Source organism: Elgaria multicarinata, chromosome 10, assembly GCF_023053635.1.
Source record: "Elgaria multicarinata webbii isolate HBS135686 ecotype San Diego chromosome 10, rElgMul1.1.pri, whole genome shotgun sequence".
NCBI lineage: Eukaryota > Metazoa > Chordata > Lepidosauria > Squamata > Anguidae > Elgaria > Elgaria multicarinata.
In genome coordinates, this window is record NC_086180.1 from 45882895 (window position 1) to 45905347 (window position 22453).

At 39.2% G+C, this 22453-nt stretch overlaps 1 protein-coding gene across 1 annotated transcript in view; it reads right to left on the bottom strand.

Annotated features, from left to right (window-relative positions):
- Positions 1–22453, bottom strand: part of INPP4B (inositol polyphosphate-4-phosphatase type II B) — a 257893-nt gene that overhangs the window by 186956 nt on the left and 48484 nt on the right. The window contains exons 3-4 of the mRNA XM_063136347.1: positions 10142–10226; positions 1896–2120 (exon numbers count right to left, since the gene is read on the bottom strand). Coding sequence (XP_062992417.1) covers positions 1896–2120; positions 10142–10226 — 310 coding nt within the window. The remainder of the gene's footprint in view (positions 1–1895; positions 2121–10141; positions 10227–22453) is intronic.

Genomic DNA, 22453 nt, shown 5'->3' on the forward strand with positions numbered 1-22453 from the left:
AGAAATTTTTGACAATGTTGTTAACTTACAATCGTTCATTGTGTGGAGAACACATATCCTGAACGCTGAAGAGGCTAAATCAAACAAAATTACTATGCCACTCAAATCTGAATTTCTCAAAATATTGCTACTCCTTTACAAAAGATTATTCTTTTACCAGAAAGGTTGGAGATGCATTCGGTAGGGTCCTATAACTAGATTTTTTGGAAACTCAGTAAAGACGACAATATTCACAGCAGATGATCAGTAAAATCATATGTATCACCCATCATCTTAATCACCCACATGTTTAGTTTTTTTTTTTAAGGTTTTAATGCTTTATGTGTGTATGTTCTGTGTTTTAGAGTTTTAAATTTTGTATACTTGTTTTTATCTCAATTTTAGAATTTCTGTAAACCGCCCAGAGAGCCCTGGCTATGGGAGCAGTATATAAGTGTAATAAATAAATAAATAAATAAATAAATAAATAAATAAAGTCCACTGAGAAATAAAACCCATTGAGTTTAATGGGTTCTTATACTCCGAGGTTATTGGGTGTAGGATTGCAGCCATAAGAAGAGCCATGCTGGATCAGACCAAGGATCCATCTAGTCCAGCAATCTGTTCACACAGTCGCCAACCAGCTGTCTGTGGGATACTCACAAGAAGACCTGAATGCAATAGCACTGCCCCACTTATGTTCCCTAGCAATTTGTGCAGATAAGTATAGCACCTCTGATATAATAGCCTAAACAATGCATGCAATTATTCCCCTGTCCTAAACACATGTCCTCTGAATTAAGCCCAAGTGATTCCAATGGATCTGACTTCTATGTAAGCAAATTAGAAGTGTGATCTTAGTCTATTTAAGACTGAGGCCACAATTCAGGGAGTTTATGTAGATTAGGCATATTTGGGGACAGCAGACAACAGACTCCCCTGTCATCATCAATAACTGCTTTTGAAACATCCAAGCATTTCAAAAGAGGCTGGCTATATGGAATGGAGGGAGTCTGAAAAACACAAGTCCTACTGAGCACATGGACTAATTGTGCACTTCCTTGGACTGATCCATCCATAGTGAATGGTGATGGTTTATTTAATTTCCCTTCTTTACTGAAATTTAAATGATACTGCCTAATGATCCAAAAGCATGATCAACAAAGTCCAGCAGGTAGATTATTATAGGGGTCCTTCTCCATGAGCCCCTGCTGAAGGAAGTGAGGCAGGTGGGCTCCAGGAGGAGGGCCTTCTCAGCTGTGGAATGAGCTCCCTAGAGAGGTATGCCCGGCACCTAAGTTATACTCTTTTCGACACCAAGTGAAGACCTTTTTATTTTCTCAGTATTTTAGCAGTTTACCTTCTTAGTCTTTCAAATTTGCTGTTTTAAATCTGCATTTTAAATCTGTATAAATCTCTGCATTGCTGCTTGGTTTTATTGTGGTTGTGTTTTATATTGTACTTTTATGTTGTGTATTTATATTGTGCCTATTTTATACCTTGAATTGTACTTGATGGTTTGTTTGTTTTTGTGAACCGCCCAGAAAACTTTGGCTATTTGGCGGTATACAAATGCAATAAATAAATAAATAAATAAATAAATAAAAATATGCTTGGAACTGGGAAACCTCATATGTCTGTCTCCCAGCACTAGTTCCCATCTCTAATGAAAATAGGAATTATTTGCCTCCATGTTTTGTTAGGAGGGGATCATAATGCACTTTGCATATTAAAAGTTCTCTAGAAATTAATGTAAGCATTGCTTATATTCAGCATCTTTTTAAAACCACTAAAAACAGCTAGAGGACCTGTCAGCAAGATGATAGCTAATCCGCCTAAAACTGGGCAATCACAGAAGAGTGGGATTTTTCCAAAAGCATTCACTAGACAAAGATGCAACAAAACAGAACACTTACTTGTAAGCTTAGGCTCCGCAAGATGGTCTGCTTGTGCTGATGGAAGAAACTGCTGCACTTCATCTGCTGTTCTCTCCTCCTTGATTTCCATGATCACTCTCTGGAGCTGCCGGATTTTATTGCGCAGACCTTCAGAATTTGCCTCTCCGAGTGCCACAACCCAAGATTCACAGTCAGACCTAGATGCAGCTTCAAGGTAAAGATCCGGCTCTCCACTCTGAAACTCTGCACTCAGAAAACATTGGCACACTTTCATTAAGCCAGACATTAATAGATGTGTTTCTGAAGATCACTGCAAGAAGGATGCTTGCAGGAAGACAGAATGTCATGCAGCTTGCCTCTGTGCCACAGAAACATGAAATTAAACTGCTGTTGCTCCGCGTTTGATGAAACACAGAGCCCTCCCTGCTCAGCTGGAGTAATTAATGCATCCCCAAACTAGGTGGCAGTAGCATTAAGCTGAAAATGAGAAATCCCCATTTGGCGCATATTTGGCAGCTCAGCAGGTAGCTTTCAGAGCAACTAACTTAAGTAAGAATTTGATTTAGCAGGGTCGATAGGCAGCATTCTGACAAATGGACTGGTGGGATTCATTACAGCAAAAAGTATTCATTATTCCTTTTATTAGAACTGCCCTTTACACTCCACTCCCCACTTGCTCTTGTCAGAATAGTGTTCATCAATATCTGGCAATAATTTAGAATGACGCAGCTCCTTCGTGATGAAGCAACAGGTTGTACGGAGAAGCTTCTGACCTCATTTCTACCCGTGAGGCTGTTGCTGGGTTGCCTGATAAAGAGTCCAGTGTCCTCTGGGAAATTCAAGGAACAGCAAAGGGTCACGCATTTTATTGGAATTCACAAAGGAAATAGTCTCTTCCAGGTATTTAAAATTCTGCCATATAGGCAGTTTCATTTAGTTGCAAATTCAGCTTGACATTTAGCACAGTATAAATGATCAGGCCAAACTAAGGAATGGGAATCAATGCTGCTTCAACACAAGTCACCAGGTGATTTCACGATACATCTGAAGGAATAAAACTGGTAGTTGTTTGTTTTTGAAGCTGAAAGTTGAAGACTATCTTTATAAAAGTCATTGGGCAGTATCCAATACTGCTGCTGCACAACAGGAACTAGTGCACTGACAACAAGCAGAATCTCTCATTTCCTGACCAGGACAGGTCCACGGAGCTCCTTTCTGCACGCTCTGCCCCTGCTCCATTCCAAAATGAGCATTTTAGCTCATTTCCAATTGCTGCAGGATCTGCTATCTTCGCATTGCACTAGCAGTGGGTCCTGCTAGTGAATGGATAGCACTGGGTTGTATCTAACTTAAGTCCTAACTTAAGTCCCTTGGGTTGTATCCAATGTTGCTCTAACTTAAGTCCTATTTATTTCAATGGCTCTACCTTAGCTAGGACTATTGCTGCATACAACCCATTTCATCTCACTCTCCCAACATTCCACTGCATTTAGGCAGCCCAACTTGGCATGACGAGGCAGTCAGTCACATATGTTTTAGCCATGCATCTGCCTCATTCACATATAAAGCAAGAAAGGGAAGTCTATCTTTTACATGATGCACATGAAAGGGGCAATTAAAATGATCAGGGGGATGAAGCAACTGGGCCTTTGTACAGCTGAGAGCTTCTAGCCAGAATGACAGGCAAGTTCCCTATCCTGCCCTTTTACACAGACCTTTTCAACAAGCACCCATCCTTATACCATTCCCCTGACGGGGAATGTTTAATGGCACAAACATAAAAACAAGATTGCTCTTCTGGTCATGCTGAAAACTAGCCGCCTTGAAGTGACTGTTTGTTGGACTTACTCACTTGCATATATATGCAGCTTCTGACTAGTCTAACTCTGCCAGCATTTTTCCATATGCTGAAACAGATGTCTACTGCAACGAAATTGTTGTTGTTCAGTTCAGTCGCTTCCAACTCTTCGTGACTTCATGGACCAGCCTACGCCAGAGCTTTCTGTCGGCTGTCGCCACCCCTAGCTCCCCCAAGGTCAAGTCTGTCACCTCCAGAATATCATCCTTCCATCTTGCCCTTGGTCAGCCCCTCTTCCTTTTGCCTTCCACTTTCCCCAGCATCAGCCTCTTCTCCAGGGTGTCCTGTCTTCTCATTATGTGGCCAAAGTACTTCAGTTTTGCCTTTAATACCATTCCCTCAAGTGAGCCGTCTGACCTTTATATTGTCTCAACATTCAACAGCAAATGGACCTTTCTGTACCCTTACATGTAAGCAGCATGCTAAATTAAAGTTGGATAATCCCATTAACCTCTATAGAGTAAAGATTTAGATACCATATCCAGTTTGGAGCAACTGAAATCAGAATATAAACCTTTTTTTTAAAAAAAAAACATTTCCTGGAATTTCATCAAAACATTTTCTTTACATTGCAGGCACATGGCAGAACAGAGGGAGTATGTTTTTGCTTTCAGCATGTAGCTAATACTATATTCGCCAAGGCTGCTTTCACTGCCAACAGGAAGCCAATGAAGGAGGCATTGTATACAAATTGAATCAGATGTTCAAATGCCGTTTGGCGCAAAACATCAGCTCACAATATGGTGTTTCATGGCCTCGGTCAAGTTTCAAGAAGATAGCCGGCTAATTAAAAACATCCTCCAAAATAATTAGTAGGCTTGCTAGAGAAGATCATCAATTCAATTACACCTAGAAGCACTTCCTTCATGTTAGATTCAAGGCACACTGACACTGCAGGGGAAAGAAAGCTAAAGCTGAGTCACATTTGTAATAAATCATGAGAAAGCACCGTTTCTTACATGCATTTTGTTTTACAATTTCTCTAGTAGAAGAAAAAAATGTAAAATGATAAGGGTAGGGGATATTAAGCTAAATAAGTTAAATACTTCCTAATTGCAGTACATATTCTGGAATTCCTTTTGCACTGCTGAAATGGTCCATAGGTCAACAAAGACCGCTATATCTTCCTCACTACAGTATTTGGCACTTGCCTCTGGGACACCAGCTACTGTGAGTCCTGGGTGTTTTCAGCAGCAACAGGGGGAGTCTTGGACTTTAGCAGGGACTTAGCTTTTAGCAGCTAATCCTAAATCCCTAGAGAATGCAGTTTACAATAGTAATTACAAAAAAGTCAATGTTTTCCATTTAATATTATCACTATGGTAGATTGATGGTCCAGTAAATATTTGGATCTTATTGATGCTCCAGTAAATATTTGGATCTCCTTGTACTCAAATCCTATATCCTATCTAGTAGGATACATGGGTGTTTCACCAGGAATTACTTCCAACTGCAATGACTCACATTTTATTGGATGCTATTACTACTGATCCAACTTTTGGGAGCAGATTTTGGGGGACATAAACGGAAATCATAGAATAGTAGAGTTGGAAGGGGCATATAAGGCCATCGAGTCCAACCCCCTGCTCAATGCAGGAATCCACTTCAAAGCATACCTGACAGGTGGCTGTCCCCATGACCTCCCTAGATAGTTGGTTCCACTGCTGTACTGCTCTAACAGTCAAGAAGTTTTTTCTGATGTCCAGCCGGAATCTGGCTTCCTGTAACTTGAGCACATTATTCCATGTCATGCACTCTGGGATGATCGAGAAGAGATCCTGGCCTTCCTCTGTGTAACAACCTTTCAAGTATTTGAAGAGTGTATACATAGGAAGAAACCTCACCCTTTAAACCTTTTAAATCCTGTTCATTGAGTGTAATTTGGCCTTTAGTTCTGGCCTTATCCTTCACTGTACTTATACCCACATGGATGTAATAATATGCTCACTGCCACCTCAGTTCTTTTCCTGCATTTGTAACGTTTCAAGTTTTTCCTGCTCTGTGTCACTTGTCAATCTTATTTTAGATGATCTCTATACTTTCCAAAGATATGTTTTTAATTATTATTTTTTTACGTGACTAATGTTGCCTTTCCAAATAGTTAAAACTGGTTGATGCACTTAGCAAATACACCTGGAAACACAATAATTCTGAATTGCTATCTCAGCAGAGGAAAATGCTTGAGAATATCAATGAACCTCTGCCAATCTAAAATATAAAGTACTATCACAGCTAACAACCATATGATGTAACTAAAGTAAAATGGAAGCTTTGATACTTAAATTGTATCTGAAGGATATTTCTAATACAGACATCAGAGGCTCTTAATTCACAAAGTTGGTGGAATCCTGAATTCTTGTTCAAATTAGTAATGATGAAATCATCTATTGTTTTTGAAGATGCACTGCTAATGATCCCTTGAAAGTAAAACTTTCAAACAAATATAAAGAATCTTTGATGACCATTTTTTTAAAAATGCAGTAATTATTCTACTTTTGTAATGGTAACTTTATATAGTAGATACTTCCATATGATTGTAGTAGTAATCAAGGATTTCAAACTAACACAAAATCACATCATGGAAAGTTTCTTCTCAATGGCCTTCCCATACACAAGGGTGCTCAGAGGAAATCCTGCTCCAAATCTCTTCTTTGTCGGAAGACATTAATGGGAAAAAGAAGGCAGGGCCTTTTTAATAATGGCAGCTATTCTTTGGAATCCCACCTCCAGAATGGCCCAGCAGGGCAGTTTTATCTTCTACTTCAATTATTTCAACAAGCATTCCGAAAATAAAGCAAACTGTACATTTTTCTGTTGTATCTGATGCTGCTTTAAAATTATTTGGCTTTTTATTTTAGATGATATAGCTTATTTTCATGGGAATGCAGTTTTAGTCTGCTTCGTGCTATATATTTCTGTTTACTCTGTTGAGAGGCACCTAATTTACACTACCGTGCAAACTGTTCTGTATAAACAAAGAGAAGAGAGGCCCAGGTCATGGAGCTTGTGCTATCAGCTCCTGAAGAGTTCATCAACAGCCTGAGAAGAACTACATTCTGGTGTTTGTTTCGGTTTGGGGTGGGGGGTGGCGGTAACATTTGTTTGTTTGTTTCAAAATTTAAAAATTGGGTGCCTTAGCAGAAAGGCAGCATAGAAATTTAGGAAATAAAGTAAAACAAAATAAATAAAACCCTAGGCTGAATATAGCCTTTGTGACATTTCTCTAGTAACGGGGAAGGGCTGTAGCTTAGTGGTAGAGGCCATGCCTGCTCTAAAGGTCCCAGGTTCAAATCCTGGCATCTTCAGGTAGGGTTGGGAAAGATTCCAGTCTGAAATTCTGGAGAATCACTGCCAATCTGTGTAGACAATACGGAACCAGACGAACCAATGGCCTGACTCCATATATTGCATTTTCTTGTGTTCCAATTAAGCCAAGTACTATAATTATACTTAGCACCATTTGGCACCTTCAATCTCACAGTGAATCTTATAACAGCAACTAAACACATTGAGTAATTCACATCTGCAATTCGAAAATTCAAACAAAATCCAACCAAAGCTAAAGCATCTTTAAATGCCGTTCGTTTTACTGCAAGGGTTAGGCGTGCTTTACTTGCTACAGCTCCAATTAAATGGGCTTGCTACACAAGGCTTCTGGTTTATCCAAAAGCCGCTCAGCAGCAAGTGGTAAATTTGAAACAACAACAACAATGCAAGGCAGAGTATGTTCTGCAAGAAGACATGTTTTCTAATACTGTTAGGGTTCACTACCTACTCCAGGGTACTACCAGAAAAATGAATGGGTTGTCGGGGAGGTGCACCTGCTGTTTCTACTTTAGAGCACAATCCACAACCACTTTCTTCGTAGGTCGTGCACCATGACGTGCAAACCTCAACAGCTGGATTGTTTTAGGGCTAAGCAACCCAGCAGTTAAACCACGGATTGCTGTTGGTTTAAATGCTGGGTTGTTTCGCCCCCTAAACAACCCAACAGTCTAGATTTGCACATTATGCTGCACAACATATGAAGACGATGATTGTGGGTTGTGCTATAAGTGTAAGAGGCAGATGTGCTGCAAGCAGCGCTCCTGCATGTTCTCAACAACCCATCGGTTTTTAAACTGATGAGTTGTCATTATGTGCAAAGCAGGTCAATGGCTTGCATCTCCACAGCAATGCCAAAATCAAATCCAGGCTCTGGAGAAATGCAGCAGTCATGAACAATAATTCAAGCTGTTATGGTGTAAGTTGTACGATACACCCGTGAAAAAAAACCTTTGCTCAAAACTGCAAAGCTGTTTTTACACCACAGAGCTGGAATCCATCCGCAAAAAATTATCCATGCAAACTTATTCAATATTCATTCTTTTAAAAATCCTGTTCTGATATTTACTTATGCTGTATTGATAGTCCCTGCTGCTTCCCCAAGACATTTCCTTCTACAATGCAATAACAGCCAACTTTCATTCTTCTTCAAATCAACTCCTTTCTACTCCACAATTTTAAATGGCCCAAGACTTATTAAAACATCAACTATTAGCAGAATATTACGTCACTGGCAAGCACACAGCCCAACTGTCTTAATTTTGTAAACCACCCAGAGAGCTTCGGCTATTGGGCAGTATAGAAATGCAATAAATAATAATAATAATAATAATAATAATAATAATAATAATAACAACAACAACAACAACAACAACTTGAAACAAGCCTTCTGCCATCAATAGCTCTGAATACTTATCCACAGGGCAGCTTCCCACTTTCTGGATGAGAAAGCAGGGGAGGAGTCAGATCTTGAAAAACAGCTGTTCACCTCTAAGAGCAGTTTATTGAGACTGGGTCATTTAAGTGTTTAGCCTCTGACTTGCTTCATTACTACATAGAAAAACTACTAGAGGAATGAAATGCAAGACAAAACCATTCTCCACTTGGATTCTCAAAACTTATAAAATTGCATATATTTAAAAAGGTGGTCCTTAATTTGTCGTTTATTCATTCAGTCGCTTCCGACTCTTCGTGACTTCATGGACCAGCCCACGCCAGAGCTTTCTGTCGGCTGTCGCCACCCCCAACTCCCTCAAGGTCAAGTCTGTCACCTCCAGAATATCATCCATCCATCTTGCCCTTGGTCGGCCCCTCTTCCTTTTGCCTTAATACAATAAGGGTAAATCACCACATTTTACATTGACTGGGTTCACACGACAGGACACCCATCGTGGGTTGGCGTGTTGTGTGAGCCCAGACTGCTTCCTGCAAGGTGGCTTATTTTTGGACAACAGGCCAACCTGACAATCGGTGGATTGTTGTGGTATCCGAATCATTGGTTGTGGTTGTGATTGTGACAAAATACCCTGCCTCTCTTCCCCATCTCATCCTTGTTGCCACCAGTGACAGTGCCTCTATCGATGCCCAAGCGGCACTTTGGAGCCACTGTCACAACTTCAGCACTCTTCTTTAAATTACTTTTTGGGCCCCAGAGATTTGCACAAATCTGTTGTTGTTGTTTTATTACGACTGTGTCAATCTTTTAGAATTGCACAAGTGCACTCTTACAGCTCTCCAATATGTGCAGTCTTGTCTGTCAATTTCCTGGTCTGTTTCAGCTATCAAAGGAAGCAGTGAAACCAGGTAAGTAACAGACATGGAAAAAGACAAGGTGAAACTGCATATAAGCTAATTTTTATGCACATTTGCCAGGGACCACCTGTCAAGCTGTCACTGCAGAAGCACCAAATTGCGCATTTTTGAGACTCCGGGGGTGGGGGGAAGCCATGGATGAAAAGGGGCTGCAAATGGAGCAGTGAGGGGGAGACAAAACGGGTTCTGCTGTGAAGGACACTGGGATACCAGTGAGAACAACACATGGTGAGCCCAATCATCTGTTGGACGCACCGTAAGTTATTATGTAGACAATCCACACTGCATAGCTTATTCACAGGATGGCTTAGTGTGTCAATGTGGCCATTGTCTTGAAATGCATCACTCCAATATAAAACGGAATGCAATTTTAAAAGTCCTTATTCTACTATAGAGTATACTATTCTCTTAACATGGTTGGAGATAGAACTGTCCTAATAATATACAAAATTCTCCTAACGAAAAGCCAATCTGCCTATAACATGTTGGGAGATGCTTCTTTAGTAAAAATAATAATGGGTATGCATCCTTTTATGCATGGGTTTTGCTTATAAAATTATATTTAATAAACCAGATCGGACATGGTATTTAATTCTGGGATACTGAATCAGAGCCATTACAATTTCACATCAATTGCACTTTGATCGTTGTCGCTTTGCTGGACAGTAAGCTGTATTCTGCCTAAATATTTAAAGAAAAAATAATAATGCACTAGAGATAACAAAATGGGAGAAACGAACACTGATGCATCATGTTGAGTCTTACTTACTGAGCACTACTGAAACATCCGCTTTATTCTGTAACTCCACAATACAGCACCGCTCCAGGATTACTAACTCAGAGGCTCCACAACTCTGTAAAGGGACATAATTAGCAAAGCATTAGATCTGACACCCTGAATTGATCATGTACACTCTTTCATTGTATTTACTAATCATTATAGTATAATGGAACAAACCAAAGAAGTCAAACCATTTGAATAAAATTATCCTTATTAAAGGAGCTGACATTGTTTCTATATGAATTTTATACAGGTTTGTCTACTAATCTGGCAAACAAGACCATTTTATCACCAATAAATACATGTTTACCATCTAATAATGAGCGCCTTTTAAACTCTGAAGACTCATATTGAGCAACCCTTTGTAGTGCTTCAATCAACTTGATCTTGGAGAAGTTATACATGGTCCATTCTAGTAAACAGCATTGTAAATTCTCCAGCAGCAGCACATCCTGCACACAAGGCATTTTCCCATTAAGAATGTTTATATCACTGAAGCCACCGTTTTTGCACATAAAGGCAAGACTGTAAGTGCATTTTTGTTTTAATGTTACTGACAGCTAAAATAGCTTTTATAACTATGGTGTGATACTTCAAATGGGTACCTATTTGAATATTTGGTCTACTTTTGTTGAAGCCTATGTATAATTCCTAGAAAGTTGTATGCCTATTTATTATTGCTATAGATATTTACGAATCCATATATGTATATTTAAATGGAAAAAGGAAAAAATCAAAGTGTTTTCTGGTTGCCTATGGTTGCTAGGCTTGGGCCTCCTTCACAGGGTACTATTGGAGGTCCTGATTTCGAAAAGTGAAAGTTGCCCCAAATCAGTTCTTAGAAAACAGGCAAAGGTATTAGCTGCCCTGTTGGGAAGCATCATCGACATTTATTTTGAACTATTTCAAGTTCCAAGATGTCTGACTGTCCTTGCAAATAAGCTTCAAAATGCAAGCGAGAAAGAAAATGGATTCTTCTGGCCTGAAGAATCTGAGCTTGGTCAGCAAAGCTATCAATCCATCATTACAAATTACTTAACTAGCTTTTATCATCTAATCATATTTCTTAGAACATGAAAGTGGATATTATTTCATAAACATAAAACATTCTGAAGTAAAGAGAAACCAATATGCCTTAAAAGTTTAAAATCTAAAAACAAAACAAAAAAACCACCATTGTACTTTATTGCTACCCCTATTCTATTGAGATATGCATAGTACCAATATACTAAATGCTGAGGATTACTTCAGTGAGATCTACCTGTGGCATATGCACTCACTCATGAGTATGTTCCATGCACACATCGAAGAGACTGTACGTGAAAACAACTCTGCGGTGGAAGTGCTGAAATGCTTGAACACCGTAATCAACATCCTACGTGAATAGTAGGTCTACAACTTCATGTCCCTTAAAGTCAAGGAATTCCTGGGGGAAATTGCAAGGAGGGACTTGCTGCACAGTGACACATTCTGTGCCCAAGCGGAATGTCAGCACACCACATGCATTGAACACCTGGAGATGTGGATGAGACCCCTGGAAGAGTTCTCGATATTCACGTGGGATTGCCCTGGCTCAGACACCAAAACGGCCTGATATGGAGTCTACTGTTCTGAATTTGAGAGAGAAGGGAGTACTCATAGATGATGTCAAGTGCTTTGATCAGGTCATAAATCTGTAAATAGTATGTGCAGCAACGAAGACTTCAAAAAGTTGATGGCACACCAAAAGTGGACTAAATATTTTGAGAACTCCAAAAGAGTGGACTGCCATTCAGAACTGCTGCAGATTGCGGTTCCCTCCCACAATGCCAATGTGGAGCGTATTTTCTCGATGATGCAAACACAGTGGACAAAAGAAAGGAGCCAGATGTCTTTGGAGACACTGAAAGGGATTTTACAGCTGCAGTATAATTACAAGAAAATGTCTTGTAAGGATTTTTACCATTTCCTGTTGAACACCCACCCCCTTTTAAGAAAAATAAAATCTAGTGAAAAGTATTCCAGGGCACATCGAGAGGAAGAAAAGTCTTAAAATTTGTACATCAACTAAAAATAAATGTTATTTTTTGATACATTGAATGTCTTGCATGTTCTATATTTCAGTGATTTTAGAACAGGTTTGTCTTAATTATGAGGTGTAGAGTTAGACATGTGACCAAGGCCATGCCCCCTTGAGGGCTGGCGACGCCTCCTTGAGGGCAGCCATATTGTCCTCCTTTTTGGTTTCCATACTATGGTCAGCCTAGCTACAACGTTAACACACAGTAAACTATCTCAAAAATTGGAAATTAACAACTTAATTTTACTTTCCCTTTGTGTTCTGCAAAACATGAGGATGTCAATATCATTAGAAGTCAATGTCGGGCTAAAGACCTGTTTTTTAATAAAAAAATGGCATCCATTCCTATAAAACCTTCTCCTCATCTCTCATTCTCTCTTACTGTCAATGATGTTACGCTTACTCCGGTCAAGGAAGCTCGTAGCCTTGGCTTTATATTCGACTCCTCGCTCTCCTTTATTCCTCATATTGAGGCAGTAGCTAAATCTTGTCGATTTTTCCTGTATAATATTGCCAGGATTCGATCATTTCTGTCTGTCTCTTCCGCCAAGACGCTTGTTCATGCACTGGTTATTTCACGGTTGGACTACTGCAACCTTCTTCTCTCTGGCCTTCCTTCTTCTCACATCAGTCCGTTGGTTTCTGTTCACCACTCTGCCGCAAAGATCATCTTCTTGGCTCGCCGCTCCGACCATGTTACTCCGCTTCTGAAATCTCTTCATTGGCTTCCAATTCACTTCAGAATCCAATATAAACTTCTCCTGTTAACCTTCAAAGCTTTTCACGGTCTAGCTCCTTCCTATCTCTCCTCTCTCATCTCACACTATTGCCCCGCTCGTGCTCTTCGCTCCTCTGATGCCATGTTTCTCGCCTGCCCAAGGGCCTCTACTTCCCTTGCTTGGCTCCGTCCATTTTCGTCTGCTGCCCCTTACGCCTGGAACGCTCTTCCAGAACATTTGAGAACTACAAGTTCAACCGCAGCTTTTAAAACTCAACTAAAAACTTTTCTTTTTCCTAAAGCTTTTAAAACTTGATGTTGTGCAGACTTCTACTGTTACTTTCTACTGTTAGTTTTACCCTACCCTGTGCCTGCTTACCCTACCCTGTACCTGTTTGCATTCTCTTCCCCTCCTTATTGTTTTACTATGATTTTATTAGATTGTAAGCCTATGCGGCAGGGTCTTGCTATTTACTGTTTTACTCTGTACAGCACCATGTACATTGATGGTGCTATATAAATAATAATAATAATAATAATAATAATAATAATAATAATAATAATAAAAAAAATAAGACCAGAAGCATCCCATATTATTAAAATAGCCTTGGATTACTGTTATTGCTTCTTTTAAATTTTGTTTTAACTGTTTTATTCTGTTTTTATTTTCATTTTACCTTGTACACCGCTCCAAAAATTTTCAATGGGGAGCGGTATATTAATATTCTTAATAATAATAATAATAATAATAATAATAATAATAATAATAATAGGGATGGCAGGCAAGGTGATTTAACCATGGGTGGTATATGCATTCTTCCTAGGAATTTCCTGGCAGCAAAGGATGCTACCCCCAACTAGGAATAGTGTGTTAATTGCGTTGTTTGCAGCATAACACAGTCTTTAGCACAGTATATCTGAAACAAGTTCTTTCACCTTGCTGATCATCTCAGAAGCAAAGATAGGTGGACCCTCCCCTCCCCAAATGGCTGCGAAGAGGAGGAAACAGAAACCATAAATGTTTTGGCCACTACTCACTAGTTATCATTACTTATTACTAAACACAGCACTGAGCAAGGTAATATAAACAACTGGTCCCCCACCTGATGTCATGCCCTACCTGGAGGAGGATTCATCTGACGAAGAAGAAGAGGAGGACAGCCAGCACAACGGGCCCCAGCCAGAGACAGGCAGGGAACTGGAGGCTTCAGATGATAGACCTCCACAAAACCATGCGAAGAGCTACCTGGTCACTCCAGTGCCATTCCTGAACTCCTCCAAATGCAGGAATCAAAGCCTAAGATAATTCATCCCTCTGAGTGTAGGCTCAGACGTGAGCAGCAAAACCGCAAAAAAAGTCACGATGTGGGATCTCTCTTACATGCTGACCTAATTAGGCAGCTGGCTAGCCTTGATGCTCAGCAAGTCTGACTCCTTTGGACTGAACTGTGGACCGCTTTGACCTTGCTTTGCCTTCTCCTGCCAACCTATCTGGAATTGTGCGTATGACTCTGGACTGGCCTTGTTGACTCCTTTTGTGACTCCTGGGACTATCTGAGCCTTGACTGGGGCACTTGCCAGCCTTGAAGCAGGACATCTGATGATGGCTTAGAATGTAAGTTTCAGAGGTCAAATTATTGGTTGTGGGAAGCAGATGGAGCCCAGCTCCCTTCTCTTTTGTAATGGTCCTTTTACTTTTTCTAGATGGCTACAGGGTGCATCACCTCGCTAAAAATAGAGGAGGGGGAATCAGGAAATGGTGCATATGGATTCTGTTAAAGGCCTCCTACCTTACCACCACCACCACCACCACCACCATGATTCAAACCCTGCAACCAAGAGGAGAGAACAAAGAGGCAAGGATAATAGGGGGAAATATGTGAAAATGCAAATGCACATATTTAGGTTTTTTTCCATCAGAGAGTAGGCTTGAGACAAGAACTTGAAAACTTTATACATTTTGAAAACTGAAGAACATCAGGAAGGAGCCCATGAAAGGATTAAGAATGTTCTTCTTTCAAAATAGGCTAAAGAACCCTCTTCTGCATCCCATAACAATATCTAAGATTAAGGAAGATTGCTTTTTTTGAGTTTATTATCTACAAACCAAATGAGGATAACAGTGATATATTCTTCCCCTAAATCAGTAGTGGGCAACTGGTGGCCCTCCAGATAGTTTTTGCCTAGAAGTCCCATCAGCCCTAGCCAGCATAGCCAATGGTAAAGGATCAAGCAGACAAAAACATCTGAGGGACTACAAGTTGCTCACCTCTGTCCTAAAGACTTCCCAAAAGAAAGGAATTTTAAAAACTGGTTAAATATTATTTGATTTGGTTTGATTGGGTCTTTCAAATATATTTGTCCAATATTTATCCAATTTTAAAGTCTTGATTCAGAGTATCCATCTAGTCATCAAGTGATCCTAGAAGTCTCCCTAAGATATTCTGTACTGGCCAGTTAGTTTATGATTAATATCAGCATGGCTTTTGGGCATCATCAGATTCTCTTCTTGCAATCCAAATATCCTTTCTCTATTAGAAAGAATGGGAAAGCTAGCAACAGCATTGAATATGACCAAAGAGAACTGAAATGTCAGAATTCTTTTCTTATTCCTGTTCCTCTGCCTTGATGTGCCACAGGAAAAAAGTGTTCTGAAGTGAAAAGGTAAAGTAGTCTCAGGAGGCTTTTATAGACGGTTTTGATGTCATTGTGGGAAAACTGTACCCAGAGCTGCTTTGAATGCCTATACAGCTTACATCCGAAATGAGATTCCTAAAGATTTTTCTCGCAATAGATAAACAATACCTTCTATATAGCACTAAATACGTTTTTGAATAATTTAATAAATGTATGGCCACATTTCTACAAATTTTACATGAAACATTTTCAGGAAGAACTGTACACAACTAACCAAAATATGCTGAAGAACTGAACTAATTGATACACCAGGGAAACAAACAGTGTCAGCAGAGCCAAAGAACAGCATTGGTTTAATGAATCATACTAGAGGCTTAACCACGTTTTTCACTTTCACACAGGCATATTAAGTATTATCCCATTTAGAAAACTATAAGAATGAGCATATGACTATAACTATAATTGAATGAGCAGAACTGAAAGTTATTTCCAGTTTGGATACAAATGGGCATACAGCTAATACACCTGTGCTTTTTATATTGTATTTTGTATTCATGTTTTTAAATTGTTAGTTGTTTTTATGCTTTTCATGGTTTGAATTTTTGTGAACTGCCCAGAGAGCTTCGGCTATTGGGCGGTATAAAAATGTAATAAATAAATAAATAAATAAATAAGAAAGAAATGCTCTGAGCACCTTGCTAAAGGAAAGATTCATTTCTTCAGTTTAATATGCAAGTAGCTTTCAAACCAGTCCATACTCCAGGAAATAAAGCCAGACTGCTCACTTGAGGGAATGGTATTAAAGCCAAAACTGAAGTACTGTATTTTCTGGCGTATAAGACTACTTTTTAACCCAGGAAAATCTTCTCAAAAGTTGGGGTTCTTATACGCCCAGTATAAGATGACTTTTTAACCCAGGAAGATCTTCTCAAAAGTTGGGGGTCTTCTTATACGCCCAGTCGTCTTATACGCCGGAAAATACGGTACTTTGGCCATATAATGAGAAGACAGGATACCCTGGAGAAGATGCTGATGCTAGGGAAAGTGGAAGGCAAAAGGAAGACCAAGGGCAAGATGGATGGATGATATTCTGGAGGTGACAGACTTGACCTTGGGGGAGCTAGGGGTGGCGACAGCCAACAGAAAGCTCTGGCGTGGGCTGGTCCATGAAGTCACAAAGAGTCGGAAGCAACTGAACGAATAAACAACAAAGATTTCTGATTACAGAAGGTAAGCAGGATGCTATGTTATGGACATTTAGGGCCAAATTAGTTTTAAGAATATAAACCAGGCCAAGGGGCTATCTAGTTTAGTATTCTGTTCACACAGTGGCCAACCAGCTGCCTGTGGAAAACCCAGAAGTGCAACAGCATCTTCTAGTTCATGTTCCACAGCAACAGGTATACAAAGGCATACTGCCTCTGATATTGGATGTGATTGTAAACATATGGCTATGGATTGGCAATCATGATTCTATAATATCCAGTAGAACTTGCTAAAGGAAACAAGATCTTTCTAGAGCCATTTTCAGACAAGAGCATCATACTTTTATTGAATGGGAAAGTATGAAGCCGGTTACACTGGCTGGCCCATTTCCTCATTAGGGCATTCTCTTGGCCATGTCCCTTCGTATTTTTTTTAAATTCCAATTTATAAAAATGAAAGAGGTAAACAAAGATATTTGCTTTGTAAAAAATATTGCTATCTATAGCATTCATCATTACAGATTCATTGAATTCATTTATTAGTAATTGCTCTCAAAAGATCATGTTATCTCTAATACTTCTCTCACTATATTTTTTGATAATTAGTTCTCCTATTCCAATCAGAAATACATTTCATCCAGAGAATCGTTTTTACTTTGTTGTCCTTTCCAAAGTATATATGTGTGTATAAAAGGTTAGATTGTACATTAACAATCTGTGCCTGCTATTTCTTTTCAAGTGATTTATTGGTATAGCTACAAAAAGATATTGGAAAATGAAAAGTTTTTTAAAAAGAAAATTATTTCTTATTCAGATTATGTCTCTGTTAATATTACTATACGACTCTTTTTACCCGAAAGCCACCAAACTAAGTTAAAACAATAAAACTTTTGAAAAGGATTAATAAAACTATTAAAACAACAATACACTGAACATCATTTAAAAGGCTAGATTAAAAAGATGAATTTTAATACTTTTTTCTAAAACCAAGATTGTGGCTAGTTATAGTTCACGAAGGAGCGCATTCCACAGTTTGGGAGTGACAGAGGAGAAAGCCCTTTCAGACGTGGGTGACCAATGGGCCTCTGTGGAAGCAGTGCCCTCCGGAAGTCCTCTCCGGCAGATCTTAATAACCAGACAGGTTCATAACATATCAGCTTTTCCCTTAGAGAGCAAAGCTCTACGCTGTTTAGGACTTTAAAGTTTAAATTTAAAAAGGCATAATGATTTCAGTAGATTTCTAAAACAGTCTGAATATATGGTGATTGGTTATAAAGGACAAAAGGGTCTATTATCAAATGTATATGATTTATCTGATGGACAAGGTGTTGAGGTAGGCATTAAGAATAGATGGGAACATTATTTCAGATTACTACTTTATCAGCAATGGATGAAGTTTGCCAAGAAGGCTTAATTACTCTATGAATAATTGCCACTAAAGATAACTTCTATAAAATGTAGTATTTATGGGGATATACCCCATATCGGTTGACAAATGCTTACTGTTGGAGGTACATGCAAGATTGAAAAGATGCCAGATCTATTTGGTGGGAATGTAAAATCTTTAGGTTTTGGAGCAAGGTAAAATACAAAATTGAAGAAATAATGGGGTATAAATTGCCTTTTGACCATAATGTCCTTCTTAGGTGGACTTCGAAAGCTAGTACCAAATAACTTATTTAAAATGATATGCAAACTCCTTTAATTATTGCATGTATATTTATGGCAAAGAACTTGGGGGGAAACATGACAAGCTATCTCATGGTTACACTAACTCTTAGCCTGTTGAGTGGCTAGATACCTGGGGCAGAGATTATCTTAACGTATCCCAAATATCCAAAAATGCATTTTTATTGTGTTACTTTGCTCTATATACTCCCTTCTCCCCCAGATCCAATTCTTTGACTTATTATAACTCCCAGTTGTTAAAGCACATTGTTAGCATGGCTTTTCACATCACTGGATCATTGTTGTTACTAAAGGAGCTTGACAGTATCCAGTAATATTTAATACTGATAAACCCCCATCCTGTACTTTCTTTTCCCACAGCCCTAAAAGTAATACATGACATTTTTGAGTCAGAAATAAAAGCATTAGTAATGCAGTCTAAAGCCTGATTACTAGTTCACAGCACTTTTCTGGCCTCTGTCCGGCTTTTCTGAAACAACCTGCTCGAAGACCAATGCCCTTTGAGCATCACTCTTAGTGTGATGCCAGCAGCAGTGGAGGCTGGTGGCTCTGATGTCATGGGGTGATGAATCCACGCAGGGTTTCAGTCAGAACTCTAAAGGGGCTATCCAGGGTGCTTCCCTGCCTCTTTAGAGTTTTGACTGGTTGTGACTGAAGCTCTGAGTGGATTAACCACCCCAGTGGCATCAGAGCCACCAGCCTCCACTGGCCAGCGGCACAGCAACAGGCTCCTGCAGAATTTTATAGACCTTGCCCCATAAGGGGTTGGCTCTGCAGCAGTCCAGGCAAAATGGAGGTTCAAAATGCCATCTTCTTTCCCTCTTCCTGTGGATGGATGGCAGGGCTTCTCAGCAGCAGCTGATGCAAAGCAGCTGACGCAAGCATGGTGGTGGCAAAGCAGCCTAGTTCTTCTGGAGCCACTATGCTCCCTAAATGCCTCCCACCCACATGTTCCATTGACCACCTGGAAAGGACTTCTACATGTATGCCAGTATCACATGCAGGCAAAAGGGCTCCCTGTCTTCAGGCACGTGGCTAGGTAGTACATCCCCACTCCCACATTCAATTAATGCATGCATGCTCTTATATGAAAGGGGCTACTAGGTTTTATATTTCACATGGCCTACATCACTGGCTGCCAATTACTTAGGCCAAGGCAACGCAAGGCACAGACTGTTGTGACATCACAACGTGAGTTAAATTCAACTAGACTATAGAATGGGGAACTAGCAGAAGGTTGCCATTTTGTGAGGCAGCTTCATATTTATTGTTACAACTAGTGGAGCCCCATTACATGTTTACTTGTTCTTAAATAGATTGCTCAAATCCCATGTATTTGACTCACATAATAAATGTGTGTCTTCTGACAAGTTATCCCAAATGCCAATTAGGATGATACGTACAACAAACAGAAGACTGTGGTTGCAATAACAAAACACAATAAGGGTACTTGGCACTCAACCACAAAAACTCACATGTAAAGTGAAAAATAAACAAATTGTATTACTGATGTGGGTGATATTTACAACAATACTACAAGCATACAAAAAGATATAATTCTTCTTGCTGATACAGAGCCTATAACGCCTCAAAACAAATCCAACAGGGCTAGATAATAAATAAATAAATAAATAAATACATTTATATAATAAATCAATCAATAAATAAATCAAAACAAATACAATTTTTTTTACAAGAATAATGTACAATTGTATCAGCAATTAATTATCAATGACAGAATTTACAAAACAACATGTGGGATTTTTTTTAATTAAAGCACAATCTTGTACCACCCAACACATTCACTATTCTAGGCATCAGATAAAAAATGGGTGTCCGGTACAGTGTCCATTTCGTAATGTCTTCATCAGTTGGATGCTTATTCATAGAAGGAACCGTGGCTGTAAGTTTGGGGTGGAGCCCTCCCAATGACTCTGTCATTGATAATTAATTGCTGATACAATTGTACATTATTCTTGTAAAAAAAATTTTTTACAAATATATATATATATATATATATATATATATATATATAAAATATATATATATATATATATTATATATATTATATATATTATATATTATATATATATTATATATGTAAAAGAGAGCTCCGGCTATTGGGCGGTATAGAAATGTAATAAATAAATAATATTTATGGAAAAAACCCATGAGTCCTGTGTTTTCCTTTAAAGAAAACAAATGCAGTACAGTTACAGTAGACTGGAAATACAGTAGTTTTTAACTCCAGGAGGCCTGTTGAAATCAATTTTATATTAGCCATGGCAATCTAAAGATTCACTACTATCTGATCACTTTTCAATTACCTAGCTGAAATGAGATAATCTTCTCTCTCCAGGAGCCTGGACAAATGTCCACATTTCACAACAGATAGAAAATAACTGACACATACACACCTTATTGGCAATCTCAGTGGAAAGTAAATAAATAGATAAATAAATATGAGCTAATAATGCAATTGTAGCTGCAAGACATAAGAAGAACTTTATTCACTCAAACGTTGCTAAGTCTACTGCAGATGATTCTCTCAAGACTAGGGATCTGCACTTATTGGGAAAGCATGGAGAAGATACAAATGAAACCTTCGCAGCGATCCCATCATGCACCTCCTCCTGCTGATTAACTCTAAGAACAGCTGAGGAGTACACCAATTGGTATTCTCCTCAGCTGTTCCCAGCACTAACCACCTGGGCAGCAGGGAAATCAGTTGAGGAGCTGGGGTTGGGGGAACCAAGATTCACATTGGCACTTGGCTGCATGTTGCCTATATGTGTTTTAAAGGCCTAAATGGCTTGGGACGAGGTACCCAAGACAGATTTCTATCAGATGAAGCTACTAAATCTTAAGATCTCCTTCAGGTCCCCTGCTCCAAATGCCCTTCCCTCATGAAGTGAGATAGGTAACCACCATGAAGAAGGCCTTTTTGGTAGTGACATCCCAGTTACAGAACAGCCTTCCCAGAGAAGTTCTCTTTTTGGTACCAGGTGGAAGACTGTTTTGTTCAGCTAGGCCTTTGAAGGAACTCACAGAGCCTGAGCCTCTCAGTCTTAAAAACTATGTCTTCACTCCAGCATTGCTGAGAGTTTGAGTCGTTGTTGCCATATTTAGTAGTTATGGTTTTATGCCTTATTTTGTATTTAAATTGTTTTTGCCCATATAAATGTTGTTAATAAATACAATTAAATAGAAGTTCAACTAACAGAAACATTTTTCCCTCTCCAATTTCTAATAATCTTGTGATCTCGCTATGAGTTCTATATTTTGACTGGTGACAATAAGCTCTTTTTGGAGTTCCTTTGTGCTGCTTCAATCAAAGGGAGCCTGGGACTAAGAATGGAACTCACCCCAGATTCCTTCTCCCTACTCCCCGCCTGCCCCCGCCCATCACTTGTAGACAACATCCTGATGCCTTTGACAAAAATAAACCAGCTAGAACTTTATGAGGACACTGCATTAGAAGTGGCTCCAGCTGTCATTGCTTGTTCAGATGAATGGTTTAGTGCTTCCCTATAATGGGTCACAAATGCAAGAAGATAAACATCCCTGTTCCAAATAAATCACTTGGTGCCACCTTGATTTACTTTCACTAGCAGACATAAAAAGTAGCACAACTCACTTGATCTGTTCACTTGACAGATGTGCTTTAAAATATCATTGTTGTCTTTATTTGCAAGTGTTTAGCAGGCACATATGCTCATCCCCCAGAAGCATAAATTACCGAACTGACCACAGATAAGATGTAGGTATAAACATTTCTACTGGCTCCATGATTCTAAACACTTGTAATATAATCTCATGGTTTAGATAACTTTACAGCCCCATAAGAGTGTTATGATCTCATACAGACACTAGCAGAAAATACTGTAAAAGACTCACAAGGCAGCAGCTGTTCTACATGCATCTGGCATTTTTGCTATATTTTAGTACCGCTTAAAACCAACAACAACAAACCATACCACCAGCTTTAGAGT